At 39.1% G+C, this 22,332-nt stretch overlaps 1 protein-coding gene across 1 annotated transcript; it reads right to left on the bottom strand.

The window, feature by feature from the left end:
- Nucleotides 1-804: 804 nt before the first annotated feature.
- LOC104090573 (ubiquitin-like modifier-activating enzyme atg7) lies at nt 805-6,008 on the bottom strand. Its single transcript, XM_070188226.1, has 14 exons — nt 5,668-6,008; nt 5,005-5,222; nt 3,791-3,982; nt 3,653-3,707; nt 3,456-3,550; nt 3,105-3,294; nt 2,898-3,003; nt 2,682-2,826; nt 2,450-2,608; nt 2,165-2,353; nt 1,814-2,014; nt 1,615-1,730; nt 1,371-1,530; nt 805-1,173 (listed from the first exon to the last, which is right to left on the bottom strand). Exons 1-14 carry the CDS (start codon nt 5,801-5,803, stop codon nt 994-996), a joined length of 2,142 nt encoding a protein of 713 aa, XP_070044327.1. The 5' UTR covers nt 5,804-6,008; the 3' UTR covers nt 805-993.
- Nucleotides 6,009-22,332: the final 16,324 nt, after the last annotated feature.

Here is a 22,332-nt window from a genome sequence, read left to right as displayed (position 1 = left end):
ACAAATTAATTTGAAGTATTATTTATTATTCAATGAAAATATAAAACGAAAGTTCCTTACATATTGGTCTTATTAAATAATGTTTTGTAGCCACTTACTTTCAATTTTATAATTTTAAAATTCAAATTTAAAACTTTAAAGTTTAAAGTTTAATTTTAAGCCTTAAAAGTTTGCAAACACTTAAGTATCAACAACATTGAATAAAAAAAACATAATATACTAAAAAATAAAGTAACTCGGCCCGGTCCGAACCGATTAAGCCTGAACCCGGACGGGCCCTGAGTAACCCGAATTTTCCCAACCCGTTACCAGCCCGGTTAGCCAGCCCACTATCCAACCCGGACCACTAACCGAACGGACTATTTTTTTCGTGTCCAATCCGAACCAGCCCGTCCGGTTAACACCCATAGACTTTGAATACATAAGATTCGGTAGGGTAGGATTAAATTTGTCCTGGCTACTTATCTTACTGGGTGAAGATTTTATTCTCTTAAAAAATCAAATTTCTCATCTCCTGTCAGACGAAACACACACTAAAGCAGATCATCTTTTCCAATAGGAATTACTACATATAGAAACTAAATCAATACGTTGCTAGAAAATCCAAATTTTGAGCTAGAAAAGTCCAAGGACAGTCTGGTGCACAAAGCATCCAGCGTTCACGCAAGGTCCATGAAAGGGCTGTACCCCAAGGGGTGTGATGTAAACAACGTACACTAATGCAAGCATTTGTGGCTGCTTTCAGAACTCGAACTCATGACCTATTGATCACACGAAGATAACTTTACTATTGGTCCAACGAGGTAAAAAAGTTTGAAAAGAACAAATCCTTTACTACTGTCATGGCAGATCATAGTAGTACCTGATCAGTGTAGTTGTCAACTTGTCATGCGTGAGAAGTGAGGTAGGGAGATTACAGTGAAAATCATGTCAGGTGATTTACAAATAATCAAATTAATTGCAAGAAATGAATATAGTAACATTATAACAGGGTTATATTTCTATACAATCATCATCGTCGTCATCATTTTCACTATCATTATCCCAGTCCAACGTGTAAGATCCCGCTGACTTCATCAATTCTGTTAGTCCAGTTAGATCCTCCAGATATGTAGGATGATTAATCGCTTGAAGTATGAAGTCCATCCCTCTCGTCTGATATTCCGATACCACCTTAGCATAAGAAATCTCATGTCTATTATAAAAGCATATAAAAGAGAGCGCAAAAGAGGATGTTTAACCATTAAACAAGTAATGATGCTTTCGACAGTCAAAGTTTGTGCTCATAAACTGTAATAATTTGCTGAAAAAATGACGGTCAGATTGTATAGTATAATAATAGTTCAAGGGCCTTGAATCCTCAAACTCACAGTGGAGCAACAAGCAGTGCAACAAGTTGAAGCGTGACCAACGAGTGTCATCTGAGAAAACTGAGAGAGGGAACCCCGAATCTGATGAGGTAGAATGCCAAGAGGTTGTTCAGTGTTACTGTTATCATTAGAGTTCGCAAGCTCAGCTCTGGCATATATTCTGCAAACATAGTAAAGTAAGAAATGCTAAAATGTTGGGATGAAATATAATTTGCAGGTATATCATAAACAGTTTAGGATTTACCCAAAAGGATGATGCAAAACTCCAACCAAAAGTTCAACAGCCAGGGCTGATGCAATAGGAGCAAGCCCTGGACGAGTAACTGTACATTGTTGGTCCAGGGTACGATTGGCAGTTGACTGCATAAACACAAAAAGGAAACATTCATATTTGTAGATATCGCAATCAAAAAGATACAATCATTTTCATGCAAGAATATTACATCAATTGGTGCAACCACATCATTGCAGAAGTAACACCCCAATCTCTGTGACCCATTTTGACTTGAGATGGAGAGATTTTCCATACTAGCAGAGACACTATTCGATGTTTCAGCTTGTGAGTTTCGTATAGCACCCGTAGGACCTGCTCCATGACGCATAACCAGAAAGCTATCAAAGCCTAAAGCTGCATTAATAGTGATCTGCAGAGATTTAAAAAAAAGGATATGTGTGACATCAGGAAGCATTCAGCTGGCACTTGTGAATTCATAATCACATGCAACATACTAGCCTCAGAAAAGTAAACAAAATTTTTAAAGGAAAATTCACAAGAGAAAGTAAAGGTGTAAAACCTTGTTAGCACTTGCACAAAGTAGACTAGGAAGCCACCGACTTTCCCGTGTATCAGTTAATAGAAAGATCGCATCATGTGAATTAATCAAATCAGACAAATGTCTGCAATCCTGAAGTATATTATTTTCTTCTTGGCTAGGCACTGGATGTCCAGGCATCGGAATAGCCATCACAACACCTTCTGCTTTCTGTCAAGAAATTAAGGTGTGTCAAAATATGGATCTATCTTTTCTTGATATCTTGAATTATTTTAATTCTTTGAGGTCTCAGTAATAGACCAATACCACTGCTGGAAATATTCGCTTGAGACTTTCAACTGCTGCAGTGGCCTTAAATTTGCCACCATTTAGACAGTCATCAAGCACATAAAGCGACTGCCTTAGCGGATTAGACATTGAGACCTTCCCACTGTCAAGCAATGTAATTTTTCGGACACCCCATGCCTACAAAAATACAAAAGTCTGTCAATTTCAGAAATTTTTACACAATTATTGCTTCCATTTTCTGTTCACTTACCATAAGCATTCGAGCAACCTGGCATCCTAGTGTTCCTGCTCCCAGGAGGAGACATTTCGTAGCCGCCAACATGTCAAGATTCAACGAAGGCAATGTGCGCCATCTCATTAGTTTCAAGTTCAAATCAGCAGCTGAAACGGCCAACCTTGAAAAACACAGATTCCTAAGATGACCACCAAACTATTCATACAATAATCGGTATTTGTTTATGCATACCTTGTTGGATCCATCGTTTTAGCAAGGCTGATGCACCTCGAAACATTCTTCCCTCTATTTAGTTCCCATCCCACAGCGTTAGGCGTGTTCTGATGATTCCTCCAACCTAAATAGATTATCATAATGGCAGCGTAGAAGATAAGACTTTTTACTATTTATAAAGGAAGCATAAATCAGATACCAAAAACCTATTACCAATAGCTATACCTGGTGAAAGAGATATTTCAGCTTCTCCAACAAGCGACAATCCCAGATCTGCAAAACCACGGTTCTCTCGGTAGCAGAAAAAGTGAATCTTTCCAAGGCCCCACCTTGAATAGATATAGGCAAGATAATTGCGAAGTGGCCATCCAGGATTACTTGGAAGATGACAAGGGTCATAAAAACCAAAAAGAACCTGCTAATTGTAAACAAAGCATTTTTGTCAAAGACAGTCCTGTTTCATAAATATCACACATATGAACTTGAGATTAGTGCAGCACGCTAAATCTTACACGGCAACTATACAGCCCTAACACTGGTTAAGATTCAAACAACATCAAAAGCGAATGGCCAAACCTTTTGAACATTATCTTGACAGGCTTCCCACTCCCTTAGATGCCTGAGAGTAACAATTGAATCCGAACCAATAGACACCAGAAAGAATGGTACATCTGCATTCAACTAATGCTTCAGGTCCCGAAAAAAGAAAGACAAACAATTGTGACCCATAAGAATTACAGTAAAATGGTTGGATTGTTAGCTCAAACTTTTACCTGAAGTAGAGCTCAAGCTACGCCACTCATTACAAGCTGTAGACAGAGATTCGGCCTGCTTGCCATAACAATCAATTTGAGATAAATATATCTAAACTGTGAAAGAACAAATTAAATGACTATTCAAGAGAAAAGAACCTCTTCAGAAGTGAAGCATTGGGAAGCTGGCTTTAAATTAACCAGAGTTGCAGGAGGATCAAGCACCAAAGCAGGGAACGCAAACCAATAATGAAAGCTCCATTTTTTCAAGTCTGCAAATGATATAACTAGGAACCTTAAGAGCACAGAACTGTCCTCCTCAACTTTGCCCGAGTAAATATCATCCCATATCTGATTCGCAATGACAATTCAGAAACTATCACGGTGAGATGACACTAAAATTCAGCCTCTTACCATGCATGATACATTCTATTAGTGAATTTACCTAGGTATTTGTAGTTATAAGTTATAACCTCTGTTTTAAAAGGCGTTTCTGGGGCGAGCCCAGGGGCGAGGCGTACCAAAAATGCCTCGGGGCGATGGTGTGGGGCGAAAGTCTCAAGAGGCGTACGCCCCGCAATTTGGGGCGTACGCCCGGGCGTTCGGGAAGCGTTTTTTTAGTAAGGAGTAAGCCCCAGAGACTTTTTCAAATTAAAATAAAATTTGTTGAATTAGTCTTTCATATAATACCCAAATTCTCAAAAGTCAGTTTGGTAATTAATCAAAAGGCTTAAAAAGGAATTCAAAAGTATTAAATTTAAAAGTAAAGACCCTTTTTATTGATTTAAGCCCTAATTCATGGTTTTCTCAATTTTTTATCTTGTCCGCTAGTCTGCTAATATCTCCCAAAAGTAATGAATATTTAATTTTTTTTACAAATACAAAGAGAACTACATTTTTCTTCATAGCAGCAAATTCAAAGTTGAAATTGCATGTTAATCATCCTTTTTGTTCCTCCATATAGAAAACTTTATTCTTTTAGACTCAAATTACTTGTGCTTGTAAGTAACGTATAATAGATTGTTTTGATTAGTTTTTTGTGGGGATGGAGCGCACATATATATAGTTTTCTTCAATTTTTATGTAATTTTACTTGTTTATAAATATTAACTGTCATTATATTATTTTATAAAATATTAAAAATTAAATACCTATGGGGCTTACGTCCCGCTGAGGCTTATGTAAAACGCCCCGCCTTACGCCCACGCCTTTTAAAACACTGGTTATAACTGATTCAAGAAATAGTAGACAGCAGAAGTACCGTTGCTTTTCTCTTCTATGGCCTAATATATACTTATCCTGATATTTTCCAAATATGGATTTTCATATAATTGTGCATAAATGTAGCATGTTTGAGAATTTTTTTACTATACCTTCTTGGCTTCTGTCTTAAGTAGGCTCTGCTTATCAAGCGCGTAGAAACTTTCTAACGTGTTTGTGTTGAGAAGAATGCCACGGACCGGACACCTATTTCTGTTCCCTTGACTAGCTAGACGAGACGATGATTCCTCACCGGACTCATCAGGCAATGATTCAGCAAGAAGAGTCAAGTGATTTGATACTTGAGAATGTGAGCAAGGTGCATAAAAACCTGCACAAAAAACAATTCAAAACAGTAGGAACAAACACTATAAATCCAAAAAAGCTACAAAACGCTTAATGTCACTGGAACAAAGACTCAAAATAAACTCCAAAAAGATACATTTTTTATTTCTGAAAAAGGGTTTAAAAAAATCAGTAACTCCCCCCCCCCCCCCACCCACCCACCCACCCCCAAAAAAGAGCTTGACAATTTGATAATCAGAACGAGATAAACCAAAAACATGAATTCTTGATTATCTTTTTCTTAGAAAGGAACTACATTGTTGAATTCCAACAAAAGGGTAAATTTTAAATAGCAAGAACAATTCAGTAACACCTAAAAATCAATTAATAATTACAAAAGCTATATAATTTGCAATTGGAAAGAAAGATAAACGATAAAAATTAAAAAAAAAAGGGGGGGGGGGGGGGGGGGGGGGGGGGAAGAACCATACCAGTAATAGGAATAGGGGAATCGTCAAGGCGCAACTTATTGAGCTTTAAAGAAGATAATTTATGCCAAAACCCTTCATCTACTGAACTCTGAAACGGTGCAAATTGAAGAATTGTTCCTCTTCCACTATCCGCCATGAATAAAGGGTGAAGCTCTAAATAAAATCTTGCTTTATTGGAAACTCCGTTGCTCAATTTTGAGTTTGTTTTTTCTATTCTGTGACTATTTTGGTAGTTCGTTGACCTCTCTTGCTGAGGCTTGAAGGCTTTGATACCTTTGCAGAAAAGAAGCAAAGATCGGAATTTTAAGAAAGAAGGTTACAACTTGCAACGAGGAGAGAGGAAACGTTGGGAGTGTTGCAATTTTAAGTATCCGTTATAAAATGAAGACCATAAATGAAAAAGAGTACACATATTTAGTAATACGCATTTTTAGATGCCTCGTTAAAAATCTTATAAGAAAAACCCTATGGGAAAAAATCTTAGTAAGAAAAAAGAGTATATCGCGTATTTTACTCCCCTGATGAAAACCTTGTTTCAAATATTTGAGTCTCCGCATTCCAATCTTGTATACCATCTTCTCAAAAGTTGAAGTTGGTAAAGATTTGGTGAATAAATCTGCTGGATTGTCACTTGAACGGATTTGTTGCACATTAATGTCACCATTTTTCTGAAGATCGTGTGTGTAGAATAATTTTGGTGAAATATGCTTCGTTCTATCTCCTTTTATAAATCCTCCCTTCAATTGGGCTATGCATGCAGCATTATCTTCGTATAAAATTGTGGATCCTTTCTCACATTCCAAACCACATTTTTCTCTAATAAAATGAATTATTGATCTCAACCATACGCATTCCCTACTTGCTTCATGAATAGCTATTATTTCAGCATGATTTGAAGAAGTAGCAACAATAGATTGTTTTGTGGAGCGCCATGATATGATAGTACCTCCACATGTAAACACGTAACCTGTTTGAGATCTAGCTTTATGAGGATCAGATAAATAACCTGCATCTGCATAACCAACAAGATCTGCACTATCTTTGTTAGCATAAAACAAACTCATATCAAGAGTTCCCTTTAAATATCGCAATATATGCTTAATCCCATTCCAATGTCTCCGTGTAGGAGAAGAGCTATATCTTTCTAGTAAATTAACAGAAAATGCTATGTCAGGTCTTGTAGCATTAGCAAGATACATAAGTGCACCAATTGCACTGAGATAGGGTGTTTCAGGACCCAGGAGTTCCTCATCCTCTTCTGGAGGTCGGAACGGGTCCTTATTCACTTCAAGTGATCGAACAACCATTGGTGTACTCAATGGGTGCGCTTTGTCCATGTAAAAGCGTTTTAAGACCCTTTCTGTATATGCAGATTGATGCATAAAGATCCCATTTGCTAAATATTCAATTTGCAGTCCAAGACAAAGTTTTGTCTTTTCAAGATCTTTCATCTCAAATTCTTTCTTAAGATATTCAATTGCCTTTTGGAACTCTTCTGGAGTTCCAACAAGATTTATGTCATCAACATAAACAGCAAGTATAACAAATTTTAATGCCATTTTCTTTATAAAAATACATGGACAAATAACATCATTTATGTAACCCTCTTTCAACAAATATTCACTGAGGCGATTATACCACATGCGCCCAGATTGTTTTAAACCGTACAAAGATCTTTGTAATCTGATTGAGTACATTTCCCGAGATTTTGAATATGCTTCAGACATTTTAAATCCTCTAGGGATTTTCATGTAAATCTCATTATCAAGTGACCCGTACAGATAAGCTGTAACCACATCCATCATATGTATTTCAAGCCTTTCACGTAAGGCTAAACTGATGAGATATCGAAATATTATGGCATCCATTATGGGTGAATATGTTTCTTCATAATCGACTCCAGGTCGTTGTGAGAATCCTTGTGCGACAAGGCGAGCCTTGTATCTTTCAACTTTATTTTGCTCATTCCTTTTTCGCACAAAACCCATTTATGACCAACTGATTTTATACCAGCAGGTGTTTGGACTACTGGTCCAAAGACCTCTCTTTTAGCAAGTGCGTTCAATTCTGATTGAATTGCCCCTTGCCATTTTGGCCAATCAGATCTTTGTTGACATTCTTCGACAGATCGGGGTTCAAAATCCTCACTATCTTGCATAATGTTAAGTGCAACATTATATGCAAAAATATTATCCACCACTATTTCAGATCGATTTAAATTAATCCCATCACCAGTAGAACTTATTAAAAGTTCCCCGCTCACTTGAGTCTCGGGTTTATTGATTTCTTCAGGAATCTCATAACTAATCAGATCTTGGGTCTCTTCAGGAGATCCCTTCATAATATCATTTTGATCATTTGTCGATTTTTTTCTTCTAGGATTTCGATCCTTAGAACCCATAGGCCTACCACGCTTCAGGCGTGCTTTAGGTTTATTAGCTCTCATGCTAATAGATGGTCCTGCTGGAACATCAATTCGGATAGGCACATTCTCTGCAGGGATATGTGACTTAGTTATCCTTTTCAAATCAGTAAATGCGTCTGGCATTTGATTTGTTATATTCTGTAAATGGATAATCTTCTGGACGTCTTGATTACATATAGGGGTACGTGGATCAAAGTGAGATAATGATGAAACTTTCCACACAATTTCTCTTTTGATTTACTTTTACTCTCCCCCTAATTGTGAAAAATTTATTTCATCAAATCGACAATCTGCAAATCGGGCAGTAAATAAATCTCCCGTCAATGGTTCAAGATAGCGAATAATAGAGGGTGATTCAAACCCAATATATATTCCTAACCTTCTTTGGGGACCCATCTTACTGCGCTGTGGTGGTGCTACTGGCACATATACAGCACATCCAAAAATTCGTAGATGGGCAATATTTGGTTCATGACCAAAAACTAATTGTGACAGAGAATATTTATTATAATGTGTCGGTCTGAGACGGATAAGTGATGTTGCATGCAAGATAGCATGGCCCCAAACAGTAGTGGGCAATTTTGTTTTCATAAGTAGTGGTCTTGCTATCAATTGCAGTCATTTAATAAATGACTCTGCAAGGCCATTTTGAGTATGAACATAAGCTACAGGATGTTCAACTTTTATTCCAACTGATAGACAGTAATTATCAAAAGCTTGAGATGAGAATTCTCCAGCATTATCAAGGCGAATAGCCTTTATAGGATAATTTGGGAATTGTGCCATTAATCGAATTATTTGGGCTAATAACTTTGCAAACGCCAGGTTGCGAGATGATAGTAGGCAAACATGATACCATCTTGAAGATGCATCTATTAGGACCATAAAATATCTAAACAGCCCACTTGGTGGGTGAATAGGTACACATATATCCCCATGTATACGTTCTAAAAAGGTAGGGGACTCAATGCCAACCTTCATTGGTGATGGTCTAGTGATCATTTTGCCTTGATAACAAGCATCCTTTAGGTTCTTTAATGGATGCCCACTCGAATTTTCAGTAATTCGTCTCATCATTATTGACCCAGGATGGCCCAAACGGCCATGCCAAAGCACAAAAATATTTGAATCAGTAAACTTCTGGTTTACGATAGAGTGTGGTTCAACTGTACTAATCTTTGAATAGTATAAGCTAGAAGATAAAGTTGGTAACTTTTCTACAATGCATTTCTGGCCAGAAATATTCTTTGTAATACAAAGATATTCCACATTCATTTCATCTATTGTCTCAACATGATACCCATTTCGGCGGATATCTATAAAACTCAACAAGTTTCTTCGGGACTTGGAGGAGTACAATGCATTGTCGATAATAAGTTTTGTTCCCTTAGACAGAAATACAATAGCTCTTCTGGAGCCTTCAATCAAACTTATATTACCAGAAATTGTAGAAACATTTGCTTTTTCCTTATGCAAATAAGAAAAGTATTTCTGATCTTTGAATATGGCATGAGTTGTTCCACTATCAACTACACAAATATCTTCATGATTGGTCTTTGATCCAAACATAATTTGAGGATTATCCATATTCTTCAAAATGACATAAACAAAATAAATATGATAGTAAACATTATAACTTTTATTTATGTACAACAATTACATAACTATACTATCTACTACAAATAACAGAAATTAAAATATTTACATCTCTACAGATTCACTACCGATCACATAACTTGTTTCTCCTTCTGGGATTGCAAAGTAATCAGCTACATCTAAATGCATGAAGTCTAAATTATCTTCAGAAATAAAATTTGCTTCAGCATTTTTCTCTGTCTTCTTCAGGGAAGCTTGATATAGCTCAACCAGGTGCTTTGGCGTACGGCATGTACGTGACCAGTGCCCTTTTCCTCCACATCTATAGCATGCATTTTCTGGCTTTGCTGCTTGCACCGCTTCATGCTTTTGTTCCTTCCTTTTCCACTGCAGGTGGTGAGGAGGGTTCTTTGGTGCATTATTATTACCACGATTAGAGTTTCCTTCCCGACCACGGCCATGACCACGACTGGGGCCACGTCCTCTTCCACGTTTAGCTTGGTGGAAGTTCATCTCATTCACTTCTGGGAATGGACAAGAACCAGTAGGTCGGCTTTCATGGTTTTTCACTAATAGCCCATTATGTTGTTCAGCTACAAGAAGATGTGAGATAAGTTCAGAATACTTTTTGAATCCCATCTCTCGATATTGCTGCTGCAGGAGCATATTCGAGGCATGAAAAGTGGTGAAAGTTTTCTCCAACATATCATGATCAGTAATATTATCACCACATAGTTTCAATTGGGAAATAATTCTGAACATAGCAGAATTATACTCACTGATAGATTTAAAATCTTGTAGCCTTAGATGAGTCCAATCATAACGTGCCTGTGGAAGAACGACCATCTTCAGGTGGTCATATCTATCTTTCAAATTACTCCACAGTATGACTGGATCTTTAACAGTAAGATATTCCATTTTCAGGCCCTCATCAAGGTGATGGCGTAGGAATATTATTGCTTTGGCACGGTCTTGGTTTGATGCCTGATTTTTATCTTTGATGGTGTCTGCCAGACCCATCGCATCAAGATGAATTTCGGCATCAAGCACCCAAGACATGTAGCTTTTGCCCGATATATCCAGGGCTACAAACTCAAGTTTATAAAGATTTGACATTATTTAGAAAAAAAAAGTTCGTACCTCTGATACTTTCAAAGTATTTTCTCGAGATGGCAGAGTCTCGTGATGATAATGTGTTATAAAATAAAGACTATAAAGTAAAGACAAGTATAGAGAGAAACTGATATATTATTCAACTTTAAATTCATGTACATAATGAACTGAAAACTCCTCTATTTATAGAAGAAAGGAAGCAGCTGCGAGGCTTTTCAGGAAGCAGCTGCAAGGCTTTTCTTTAGCTGCTTGTAAGTTGTCTGCATGAGCTGCTTGCAACCTGCCTGTTTAATAAGAAGCTGCTGCAAATCATTTTATTGAGCTGCTTGCAACCTGCCTGCATCAGCTGCTTGTAGATAAACTTCAACAGAGTACTAAATGGATAATCTTCTTCAGAAAGATTATCTGTAGCGGAGTAATAAATGAACATCCACAATATAATTATTTTCATAACAGTATCGACAATTTTCCTTTTTTAATTATTAAACCTCATAACATCCGCCGAAGTACTGTATATTTTACTTTCCAGTAGAGTTGTGTGTTTCTTTTGTCTGTAGTGAAAAATTAAATTTTAATATAATTTTATAACTTAAAATATGGAGTAATATTATCGAGACCTGTTTGGTTTTGAGGTATAAAAAGAAATAATCATAAAATAATAAATTAAATATTGTCCTCACAAGGACTTATAATTAACTATCTATATAAAGTTCTAATTAGTTATTCGAGAAAGGTTTAGGATTATTTGTTGACTAGTTTTAGGGTAAGCATTTTGCGCGTCTACTTCATATCAATAAATCTATAATTTTTTAAAAATCACATAAATAATATCTTTGGTTATAAAACAAAAAGTAAATTTCTTGAATGATGAATGTTGATCCCATTTAGCTAACACAATAAAAAAAGAAACTTTTCTTTATAAAAATCCGTAAATGCTCTATTCTTAATTTTAAAGACCTCTTTGGGAATATCTTATGAAAGTTTATTATTTATGTGATCTAATATTAAAAACAAGCAAGTGATGCATAAATATTGTTATCAAGATTCTTTAAAGATTTGTCAAATAAAACCTATTGAAAATTTTAAAAAAAGAATTGCTCTAATACCAACTTGTCACGACCCAAAATTTCACCACAGGCATTGTGATGAAACTTAGTCTCTAAGACTAGGTAAGCCGATTATAATAATAATTCAAGTCATTTTTTATATATAAATAATCGAAACCAACAGTGAAAATAATTATAACAACTTCCAAGAATGGTAATATTGAGTCACGAACTCTAACTGAGTACATGAAATGATCTCAAGGATCGAATATACAATACTGTTCGAATAATAATTAATAGTACAATAAAATGGGAAGATTTCAAGGGACTGCGACGACCAAGCAGCTTTACCTTGAATCCTTGTGATCAACACACTAACTCTGCTCGAGTCCAATATCTCCATACCTGGCTCTGCACAAAAATGTGCAGAAGTGTAGTATGAGTACACAACAGTCTGTACCCAGTAAGTATCAAGACTAAACTCGGTGGAGTAGTGACGAGGTACAATCAAGACATTCACTAGTCTAATAACCTGTGCAATATAGCATACGAAAATAATAGAAAATAAATAGCAGTGATAGCAACAATAATCAACGAGTGATATAATGTCACGACCCAAAACCTAACCTATCGTGATGGCGCCTATCGTGGCACTAGGTAAGTCGACCTTTCCAAAACACTTTCAAAAATTTAACAGAAATGAATTAAGACATTTAAAATAACCGGAGTTTTTCATAAAACGGGGGTAAAACCTAATTAAAATATAAGTGCAAAAAAATATCCCGACATCGGGATGTCACTAAGTCACGAGTATCTAACAACCAATCTAGAAAACAAAGTCTACTACAGTCTGTGCTAAATGTCAATATAAGAGAGAAAAGATAATTAGAAAGGAGAAACAAGGACTGGGGACGCCGGCAGCTACCTCGTAAGTCTCCGATAGTCAGCTCGCACACGAACTCAGGGACCGCCAGAACCGTACACACCTGGATCTGCACATGAAGTGCAGGGTGTAGCATGAGTACAACCAACTTAGAAAGTAACATAATTAAATAAGGAATTAATAAGTAGTGACGGGGTATAAAAATACAATTCATTTCAAAAGTTTTCAGTAAAGAGTGAACATGCTTTCAATTCCGGTGGTGTAAGTCAAATCAATTCGAGCTCAAGTAAAACATATATGAATTTTCCAGAAATTTCACCACCAAAACAGATAACAACTAAATGTAATAATAAATAAAAGCAAGTACAGCCTCTCAAGGCAGCAACCCACTCAACTCATCTCAACAGCTCATATTGTCGGCTCTCAGCCCTCAATACACACTCTCAATAGGTACCTGCGCTCATTAGGGGTGTGTAGACTCCGGCAGAGCTCCTTTCAGCCCAAGCGCTATATCGCTGCGGCGTGCAGCCCGACCCAATCATATAAGTAGCCATAAGGCTCATTGCAGCGTGCAACCTGATCCACAATCCATAAATAGCCATAAGGCTCGTTGCGGCGTGCAACCCGATCCATATAACTTCACATAGCTCACAACTCAGCACTCATGCCCTATCTCAGTCACTAACCTCTCCAGCTCCTCAGGCTCACAGAATATCATAATAATCAGCCCAAATAGGGAATACAACAAGTATCAACAAGAACTGAGAGGGAACAGAGATGTAACACACAAGTAAGACTGTGAATGAGTACAAGACAACAATCAGCAGTCAATTTAACAAGTATATGACTGATGCGGGTCCCAACAGTGATATCATATGGCCTAAGCATGGTTTCTAACATGAAAGGCAGTCAATTGCTCAAAGACAAGGAAAAATAAGTAATAACAATGGCTATTCGACAATATAGTCTCACGGGACGGACCAAGTCACAATCCCTCACGGTGCACGCTCACACGCCCGTCACCTAGCATGTGCGTCACCTCCAAGCACTCACATCATACCAATTCTCGGGGTTTCATACCCTCAAAACCAGATTTAAGACTGTTACTTACCTTAAACCGAGCAAATCTCTACTCCGAAGTGCCTTTTCCTCTCAAATCGGTCTCCAAACGTCCCGAATCTAGCCACAAATAGAACAATACAATCAATATAGACTAAAGGTATCAATTCCACAAGAAAAGTACTAAATTATAGCCAAAACTTTGACAAAAGTCACAAAACCTGAAAGCCCATTCACTCACGAGTCTAACCATACCAAATTTACTCAAACCTGATAATAAAATCCCATTCAAAACCTCAAAATCCAACTCAAGAGTTCTTCCTCTTTTCCCCCAATTTCTCACCCCAAATCACAAATTAGATGAAAAATTTAAATATTAAATCATGGGATTTAACCAAAACCAAGTAAGAATCACTTACCCCAATCAACTTCACGAAAATCCCTTCACGAATTGCCCAATTACATGTTCTCTAGCTCAAAATATACAAAATGGGCTCAAACCCTCATTTTTGAAATTAATACTACCTGCCCAGATATCCTTCATCGCGATCGCGAAATATTCCTCGCGATCGCAAAGCACAACTATGTTGCCCCACATTTTTACCCAACGCGATCGCGGAATAACTCACGCGATCGCGGAATCACCCATGCGATCGCGGATCACTACCTCTCATACCTACGCGATCACATCCTGCCTTACGCGATAGCATAGAGCATTGGCCACACCTCCCCTCCTGCTCAAATCCTTCTACGCGAACGCGACCTTAGCCACGCATTCGCGAAGCACATCTTCGCACACATACGCGATTGTGATCCTAACTCTGCGATCGCATAGAACAAACTCACCTCTGCCCCAAATAAGCTTACACAATCGCGTACAAGGAAACCTCTCCAGTCACTAACCTCTCCAGCCCCTTTGGCTCACAGAATATCATCATAATCAGCCCAAATAGAGAATACAACAAGTAACAACAAGAACTGAGAGGGAACAGAGATATAACACACAAGTAAGACTGTGACTGAGTACAAGACAATAATTAGCAGTCAATTCAATAAGTATACGACTGTTGCGGGTCCTAACAGTGATATCAAATGGCCTAAGCATGGTTTCTAACATGAAAGGCAGTCAATTGCTCAAAGACAAGGAAAAATAAGTAATAACAATGGCTATTCGACTTTACAGTCTCATGGGACGGACCAAGTCACAATCCCTCGCGGTGCACGCTCAGACGCCAGTCACCTAGCATGTGTGTCACCTCCAAACACTCACATCATACCAATTCTCGGGGTTTCATACCTTCAAAACCAGATTTAAGATTGTTACTTACCTCAAACCGAGCAAATCTCTACTCTGAAGTGCCTTTGCCTCTCAAATCGGTCTCCAAACATCCCGAATCTAGCCACAAGTAGAACAATACAATCAATATAGGCTAAAGGGATCAATTCCACAAGAAAAGTACTAAATTATAGCCAAAAATCCGAAATTGGACCGAACCCGACTCCTGAGCCCACGTCTCGAAATCCGACAAAAGTCACAAAACCCGAAATCCCATTCACTCACGAGTCTAACCATACCAAATTTACTCAAATCCGATAAAAAAATCCCATTCAAAACCTCAAAATCTCAACTCAAGAGTTCTTCCTCGTTTTCCCCAATTTCTCACCCCAAATCACAAATTAGATGATAAAATTAAAGATGAAATCATGAGATTTAACCAAAACCAAGTAAGAATCACTTACCCCAATCAACTTCACGAAAATCCCTTCAAGAATCGCCCAATTTCGTGTTCTCTAGCTCAAAATATGCAAAATGGGCTCAAACCCTCATTTTTGAAATTAATACTGCCTGCCCAGATATCCTTCATCGCGATCGCGAAATATTCCTCGCGATCGCAAAGCACAACTATGTTGCCCCACATTTTTACCCAACGCGATCACGGAATCACTCATGCGATCGCGGATCACTTCCTCTCATACCTACGTGATCGCATCCTGCCTCACGCGATCGCATAGAGCATTGGCCACACCTCCCCTTCTACTCAAATCCTTCTACGCGAACCTTAGCCATGCGTTCGCGAAGCACATCTTCACACACATACGCGATCGCGTTCCTTACTCTTTGATCGCATAGAACAAACTAACCTCTGCCCCAAATAATCTTACGCGATCGCGAATGAATCCATGCGATCGCGTACAAGGAAACTAGAAACTGCTAAAACCAGAACTTCAGCTATCAAGCCAAGTCCAAAAATGATCCGTTAAGCATCCGAAACTCACCCGAGGTCCCCGGGATCTCAACCAAACATACCAACCAATCCTAAAACACCATATGAACTTAGTCGAGCCTTCAAATCACTCAAAACAACATCAAAACACCAATTACACCCGGATTCAAGCCTAAAGAACTTCTAAACTTTCAAATTCCACAAACGACGCTGAAACCTACCAAACCACGTCTGATTGACCTCAAATTTTGCACACAAGTCATATTTAACATTACGGTCCTATTCCAACTTCCGGAATCGGAATCCGACCCCGATATCAAAAAGTCAACCCCCCGGTCAAACTTCCCAAAATTGGACTTTCGTCATTTCAAGCCTAAATTAGCTACCGACCTCAAATTCAAAGTCCGGACATGCTCTTAAGTCCAAAATCACCCAACTGAGCTAACAGAACTGACGGAACTCCATTCCGGAGTCGTCTTCACACACTTCCGACTACGGTCAAAATCCTAAGACTTAAGCTTCCGTTTTAGGGACTAAGTGTCCCAAACACTCTAAAATCAAAAACTAGACCTCCCGGCAAGTCACATAAGCAGAAACATATACGGGAAAAACAATAAATAGGGGATCGGGACTAATACACTTAAAACGACCGGTCGAGTCGTTACATATAAACAGAAAGGTAACAAGAACACCATAAATATTGCTCAAACGAATAATGAACACAAGTACAACCAATTAATCAAGTCCTTCAAAATATATATCTTTTATCTATAAGTTTTTCAAATAAAAATCTTTATAATGTAATCCTTTCAATTAAATATATCTCGAATATACTTCCTTCAAATAAATATATTACGAATATAATTCTTTCAAATATAATTCTTTCAAATAAAATCTTTCGAATATAATTCCTTTCAAGTAAAATCTTTCGAATATAATTCCTTTCAATTAAAAGCCACCATGTGACACCTCATTTCATAATCATAAAAATTATGGGTCTCAGTCCACTTTCATATTTCCACGGCACCCCGTGCCCATATTTCTATCACAACCGCACAGACAACTCACGTGTCAATAATAAAATCATCATATTTCCCCGGTACCTTGTGCCCATATTTCTTTCATAACCACACAGACAACTCACGTGCCAATAATAAAATTATCATATTTTTCCGGTACTTCGTGCCCACATTTCATACCACATCTGCACGGACAGTTCACGTGCCAATAATATGAGATTTCTAAAAATTTCCCAAATTTTAATCTCAAAACACTAATTAAATGGTGAAAACAATGATATATTCAAGTATATTGACCAAATCCGAGATAGAATCACTTACCCCCAATGTCTTTTCCTTGAAAATCTATCAAAAATCGCCTTTACTCAAGCTCCAATTTGTTAAAAATGGCAAATGGGATGCCCTCCTTATAATTCTGCCCAGGCAACCCTCGATCATGACCTCGATCCTCATCCTTGATTGTGGTTCAATCATGGCCCTCGAGCCTGGGTCTTCGATCATGACCTCGATCCTCGGCCTCGATCGTGGCCCTCGAGCCTTTGTCTTCGATCATGGCTCTCGAGCATGGGCCTTCGATCATGACCCTCGAGCCCTGCCTTCGATCATGACCCTCGATCTTGGGTCTCGATCCTGGGACTCGATCTTGGGCTCCATTACATCCCAGAATTTCCAGCACAAAGGAAAAATTGCAGCAGCTATTTTAAGTCCAACTTTTGATCCGTTAACCATCCGAAACTCACCCGGGGCCCTCGGGACCTCAACCAAATATACCAACAAGTTCTAAAACATCGTACGAACTTATTTGAAACCTCAAATCACATAAAACAACGCTAAAACCACGAAGTATGCTCCAATTCAAGCTTAATGAAACTTAAAATTTTCAACTTCTACATTCGATGTCGAAACCTATGAAATCAAGTCCGATTGACCTCAAATTTTGCACACGAAATCATAAATGACATAACGGAGCTATGAAAATTTTCAGAACTGGATTCTGACTCCGATATCAAAAAGTCAACTCCCCGGTCAAACTTCCAAACTTAAATTCCTATTTTAGCCATTTCAAGCCTAATTTAACTTCGGACTTCCAAATAAAATTCCGAACACGCTCCTAAGTCCAAAATCACCATACGGAGCTGTTGAAATCGTCAAAATTCTATTCAGGGGTCGTTTTCTTAAAATGTTGACCGAAGTCAAACTTGGCCTTTTAAAGCCAACTTAAGGAACCAAGTGTTCTGATTTCAACCCAAACACTTCCAAATCCCGAACCAACCATCCCCGTAAGTCATAAATCATTAAAAGCACATACGGAAAGTTTTATTTTAGGGAACGGGGTTCTAAAAGTCAAAATGACCGATTGGGTCATTACATTCTCTACCTCTTAAACAAACGTTCGTCCTCGAACGAGTTTAGAATTGTACTTGGAGTGCTGAATAAGTGTGGATATCTGCTCCGCATATTTTCCTCGGCCTCCCAAGTCGCTTCCTCGACTGGTTGGCCCCTCCACTGGACTTTTGCTGTAAAAATCCTGTTGGACCTCAACTGGCGAACCTGTTTATCAACAATGGTAACTGGTTCTTCTTCATAGCCCAAACTATTATTTGATTGAACTATGCTGAAGTCTAACACATGTGATAGGTCGGCATGATACTTCCAGAGCATAGATACATGGAAAATCGGATGAACTCCTGACAGATTGGGAGGCAATGCAAGCTCATAAGCAACCTCCCCAACTCGTCTCAACACCTCAAATGGGCCTATAAACCTTGGGCTCAACTTACCCTTCTTCCGGAATCTCATGATTCCCTTCATCTGCGAAACCTTTAAGAGAACTTTTTCACCCATCATAAATGATAAATCTCGCGCTTTCTGATGTGCGTAACTCTTCTGTCTGGACTGTGCTGTACGAAGTCGCTCCTGAATCAACTTTACCTTTTCCAAGGCATGTTTCCCCAAATCAGTACCATATAATTTAGCATCACCGGGCTCAAACCATCCGATGGGCGAACGACATCGCCAACCATATAAAGCCTCAAATGGAGTCATCGCGATGCTGGATTGGTAACTGTTATTATAAGCAAACTCGGCCAAAGGCAACAAATGATCCCACTGACCTCCAAAGTCAATCACACTGCCCTGAGCATATCCTCCAAAATCTGAATTGTCCGCTCTGATTACCCGTCGGTCTGCGGATGAAAGGCTGTGCTGAGCTCTACACAGGCCCCAACTCACTCTGTACTGCCCTCCAGAAATGTGAAGTAAACTGAGGACCTCTATCTGATATGATGCAAATTGGCACACCGTGCAACCGAACTATCTCCTGAATATATATCTGGGCCAACCTCTCTGAAGTATACGTAGTCACAACAGGAATAAAGTGTGCCGACTTGGTCAACCTATCGACAATGACCCAAACTGCATCAAACTTTTGCAAGGTCCGCGGCAACCCAACTACAAAGTCCATAGTGATGCGTTCCCATTTCCACTATGGTATAGTCATCCGCTGAAGTAGGCCACCTGGCCTCTGGTGCTCATATTTAACTTGCTGACAATTTAGACACCTAGTTACATACTCAACTATGTCCTTTTTCATTCACCTCCACCAATAATGCTGCCTCAAATCACGATACATCTTCGTAGCACCTGGATGAATAGAATACCGGGAACTGTGTGCTTCCTCTAGGATCTTTTTTCCTCAGTCCATCCACATTAGGAACACATAGACGATCCTGGAGTCATATAAAATCATCCGCTCCAATATCAACTTCCTTGGCACCACCCCGTGGTACCGTTTCTCGAAGAACCATTAAGTGTGGATCACCATACTAGCGAGCCTTGATCTATTCAAATAGTGAAGGCTGAGCTACAACACATGCAAGAACTCGGCTGGGCTCTGAAATATCCGGTCGCACAAGTCTATTGGCCAAGGACTAAATATCTGAAGCTAATGGCCTCTCCTCTGCTGAAATGAAAGCCAAACTACCCATACTCTCTGCCTTTCTACTCAAGGCATCTGCAACCACATTAGCTTTGCCCGGATGATACAGGATAGTAATATCATAATCTTTTAGTAACTCAAGCCATCTGCGTTGTGTCAGAAATAGGTCCCTCTTCTTGAACAAATGCTGCAAACTGCGATGATCAGTGTAAACTTCACAAGACACCCCATAAAGATAATGCCTCCAAACCTTAAGAGCGTGAACAATCACAACTAACTCCAAATCATGCATTGGATAATTCTTCTCATGGGGCTTCAGCTGGCGTGAAGCATATGCAATAAATCGCCCTTCCTGCATCAGTAGACAATCCAAGCCAACGCATGAAGCGTCGCAATACACTGTATACATCCTCGAACCGGAAGGCAACACTAACACTGGTGTTGTAGTCAATGCTGTATTGAGCTTATGAAAGCTCACTTCACAATCATCGGACCATCAGAATGGAGCATCCTTATGGGTTAATTTGGTCAAAGGTGCTGCAATAGATGAAAAACCTTCCACGAACCGACGATAATAACCTGTTAAACCTAGAAAACTCCTTATCTCAGTCGCCGAAGTGGGACGATGCCAATTTTGAACTGCCTCAATCTTTTTGGGATCAACCTTAATACCCTCGCCCGATACAATATGCCCCAAAAATGCTACAGACTCTAGCCAAAACTCACATTTGGAGAACTTAGCATATAGCTTTTGTTCTTGCAACGTCTGAAGCACTACTCTCATATGCTGCTCGTGCTCCTCCTTACTGCGCGAGTAGATCAAGATGTCATCAATGAAGACAATGACAAACTAATCAATATATGGCCTGAATACCCTGTTCATCAAATCCATAAATGCTGTCGGGGCGTTAGTTAAACCAAAGGACATCACCAGAAACTCATAATGACCATATCTAGTCCGGAAAGCAGTCTTCGGAACATCCGAATCCCGAATCTTTAGTTGATGGTACCCCGACCTCAAGTCGATCTTAGAGAACACCCTAGCACCCTAAAACTGGTCAAATAGGTCATCAATATGTGGCAATGGGTACTTGTTCTTAATAGTAACTTTGTTCAATTGGCGATAATCAATACACATCCGCATTGTTCCATCCTTCTTATTCACAAATAATACCGGTGCACCCCAAGGTGATACACTCGGTCTAACGAACCCTTTAGCTAGTAACTCCTCAAGATGTTCTTTCAATTCTTTCAGAGCCATATGATACGGTGGGATAGATATAGGTTGGGTATCTGGAGCCAATTCAATACAGAAATCAATATCACGATCAGGTGGCATACCTGGAAGATCTGAAGGAAATACATCGGAGAACTCCCAAACTACAAGCACTGAATCAATAGCAGGAGTCTCTGCAGTAGTATCCCGAAAATAAGCTAGATAAGCTAAACAACCCTTCTCAACCATGTGTTGATCCTTTATAAAAGAAATAACTCGATGAAATGAACTAACAGACGAACCCTTCTACTCCAACTTAGGAAATGTTGGAATAGCCAAGGTAACAGTCTTGGCATGACAATCTAGAATAGCATGATATGGAGATAACCAGTCCATGCCCAGAATAATTTCAAAATCGATCATCTCAAGCAATAATCTGCTCTAATTTCATAACCACATAATGTAATAATACAGGACCGGTAGATCCGGTTCACAACAACAGAATCGCCCAGAAGAGTGGACACATAAACATGAGTACTTAAGGACTCACGAGAAATACCCAGGAATGGAGCTAATAGAGATGACACATATGAATACGTAGATCCCGGATCAAATATTACTGAGGCATATTTGCCGCAAACAGAAATAATGCATGTAATCACGGCATCTGAGGCCTCTGCATCTGGTCTGGCCAGAAAAACATAGAACCGAGCTGGAGCGCTAACTGGTTGGCCTTCACCCAACTAACCTCCGCCTCTAAGACAGCTCCTACCCACCTGTCCTCCACCTCTTGGTGGTCAGACAACTGGTGGAGCAACTGGTCTAGTAATCATAGGCTGTTGACCCTGTTGCACTAGCTTACTCCGAAGCATGTGGCAGAATCTCCGTATGTGACTGGGATCCCCGCACTCGTAACAACTCCTCAGTATGATGGGCTGCTGACTAAGAGTCTGGCCCTGGGGAACTGAATACCCACTGGGAGGACCCTGAATAGCTGGTGGGCGATAAGAACTCTCTGGTATAGCACTTAGATAGGGTCGCACTGGAGCATCTCGAGGAGGCAGTGGTGCTGGATATGGAGGCCTACTGGACTGCCCTCTCACGAACTGACCTCTACCCCCAGATGGAGCACCTCTAAACTCTCC

The sequence above is a fragment of the Nicotiana tomentosiformis genome, chromosome 11 (genome assembly GCF_000390325.3).
Source record: "Nicotiana tomentosiformis chromosome 11, ASM39032v3, whole genome shotgun sequence".
In the NCBI taxonomy this organism is placed as follows: domain Eukaryota; kingdom Viridiplantae; phylum Streptophyta; class Magnoliopsida; order Solanales; family Solanaceae; genus Nicotiana; species Nicotiana tomentosiformis.
This window is presented reverse-complemented; position numbering and strand designations above follow the sequence as displayed.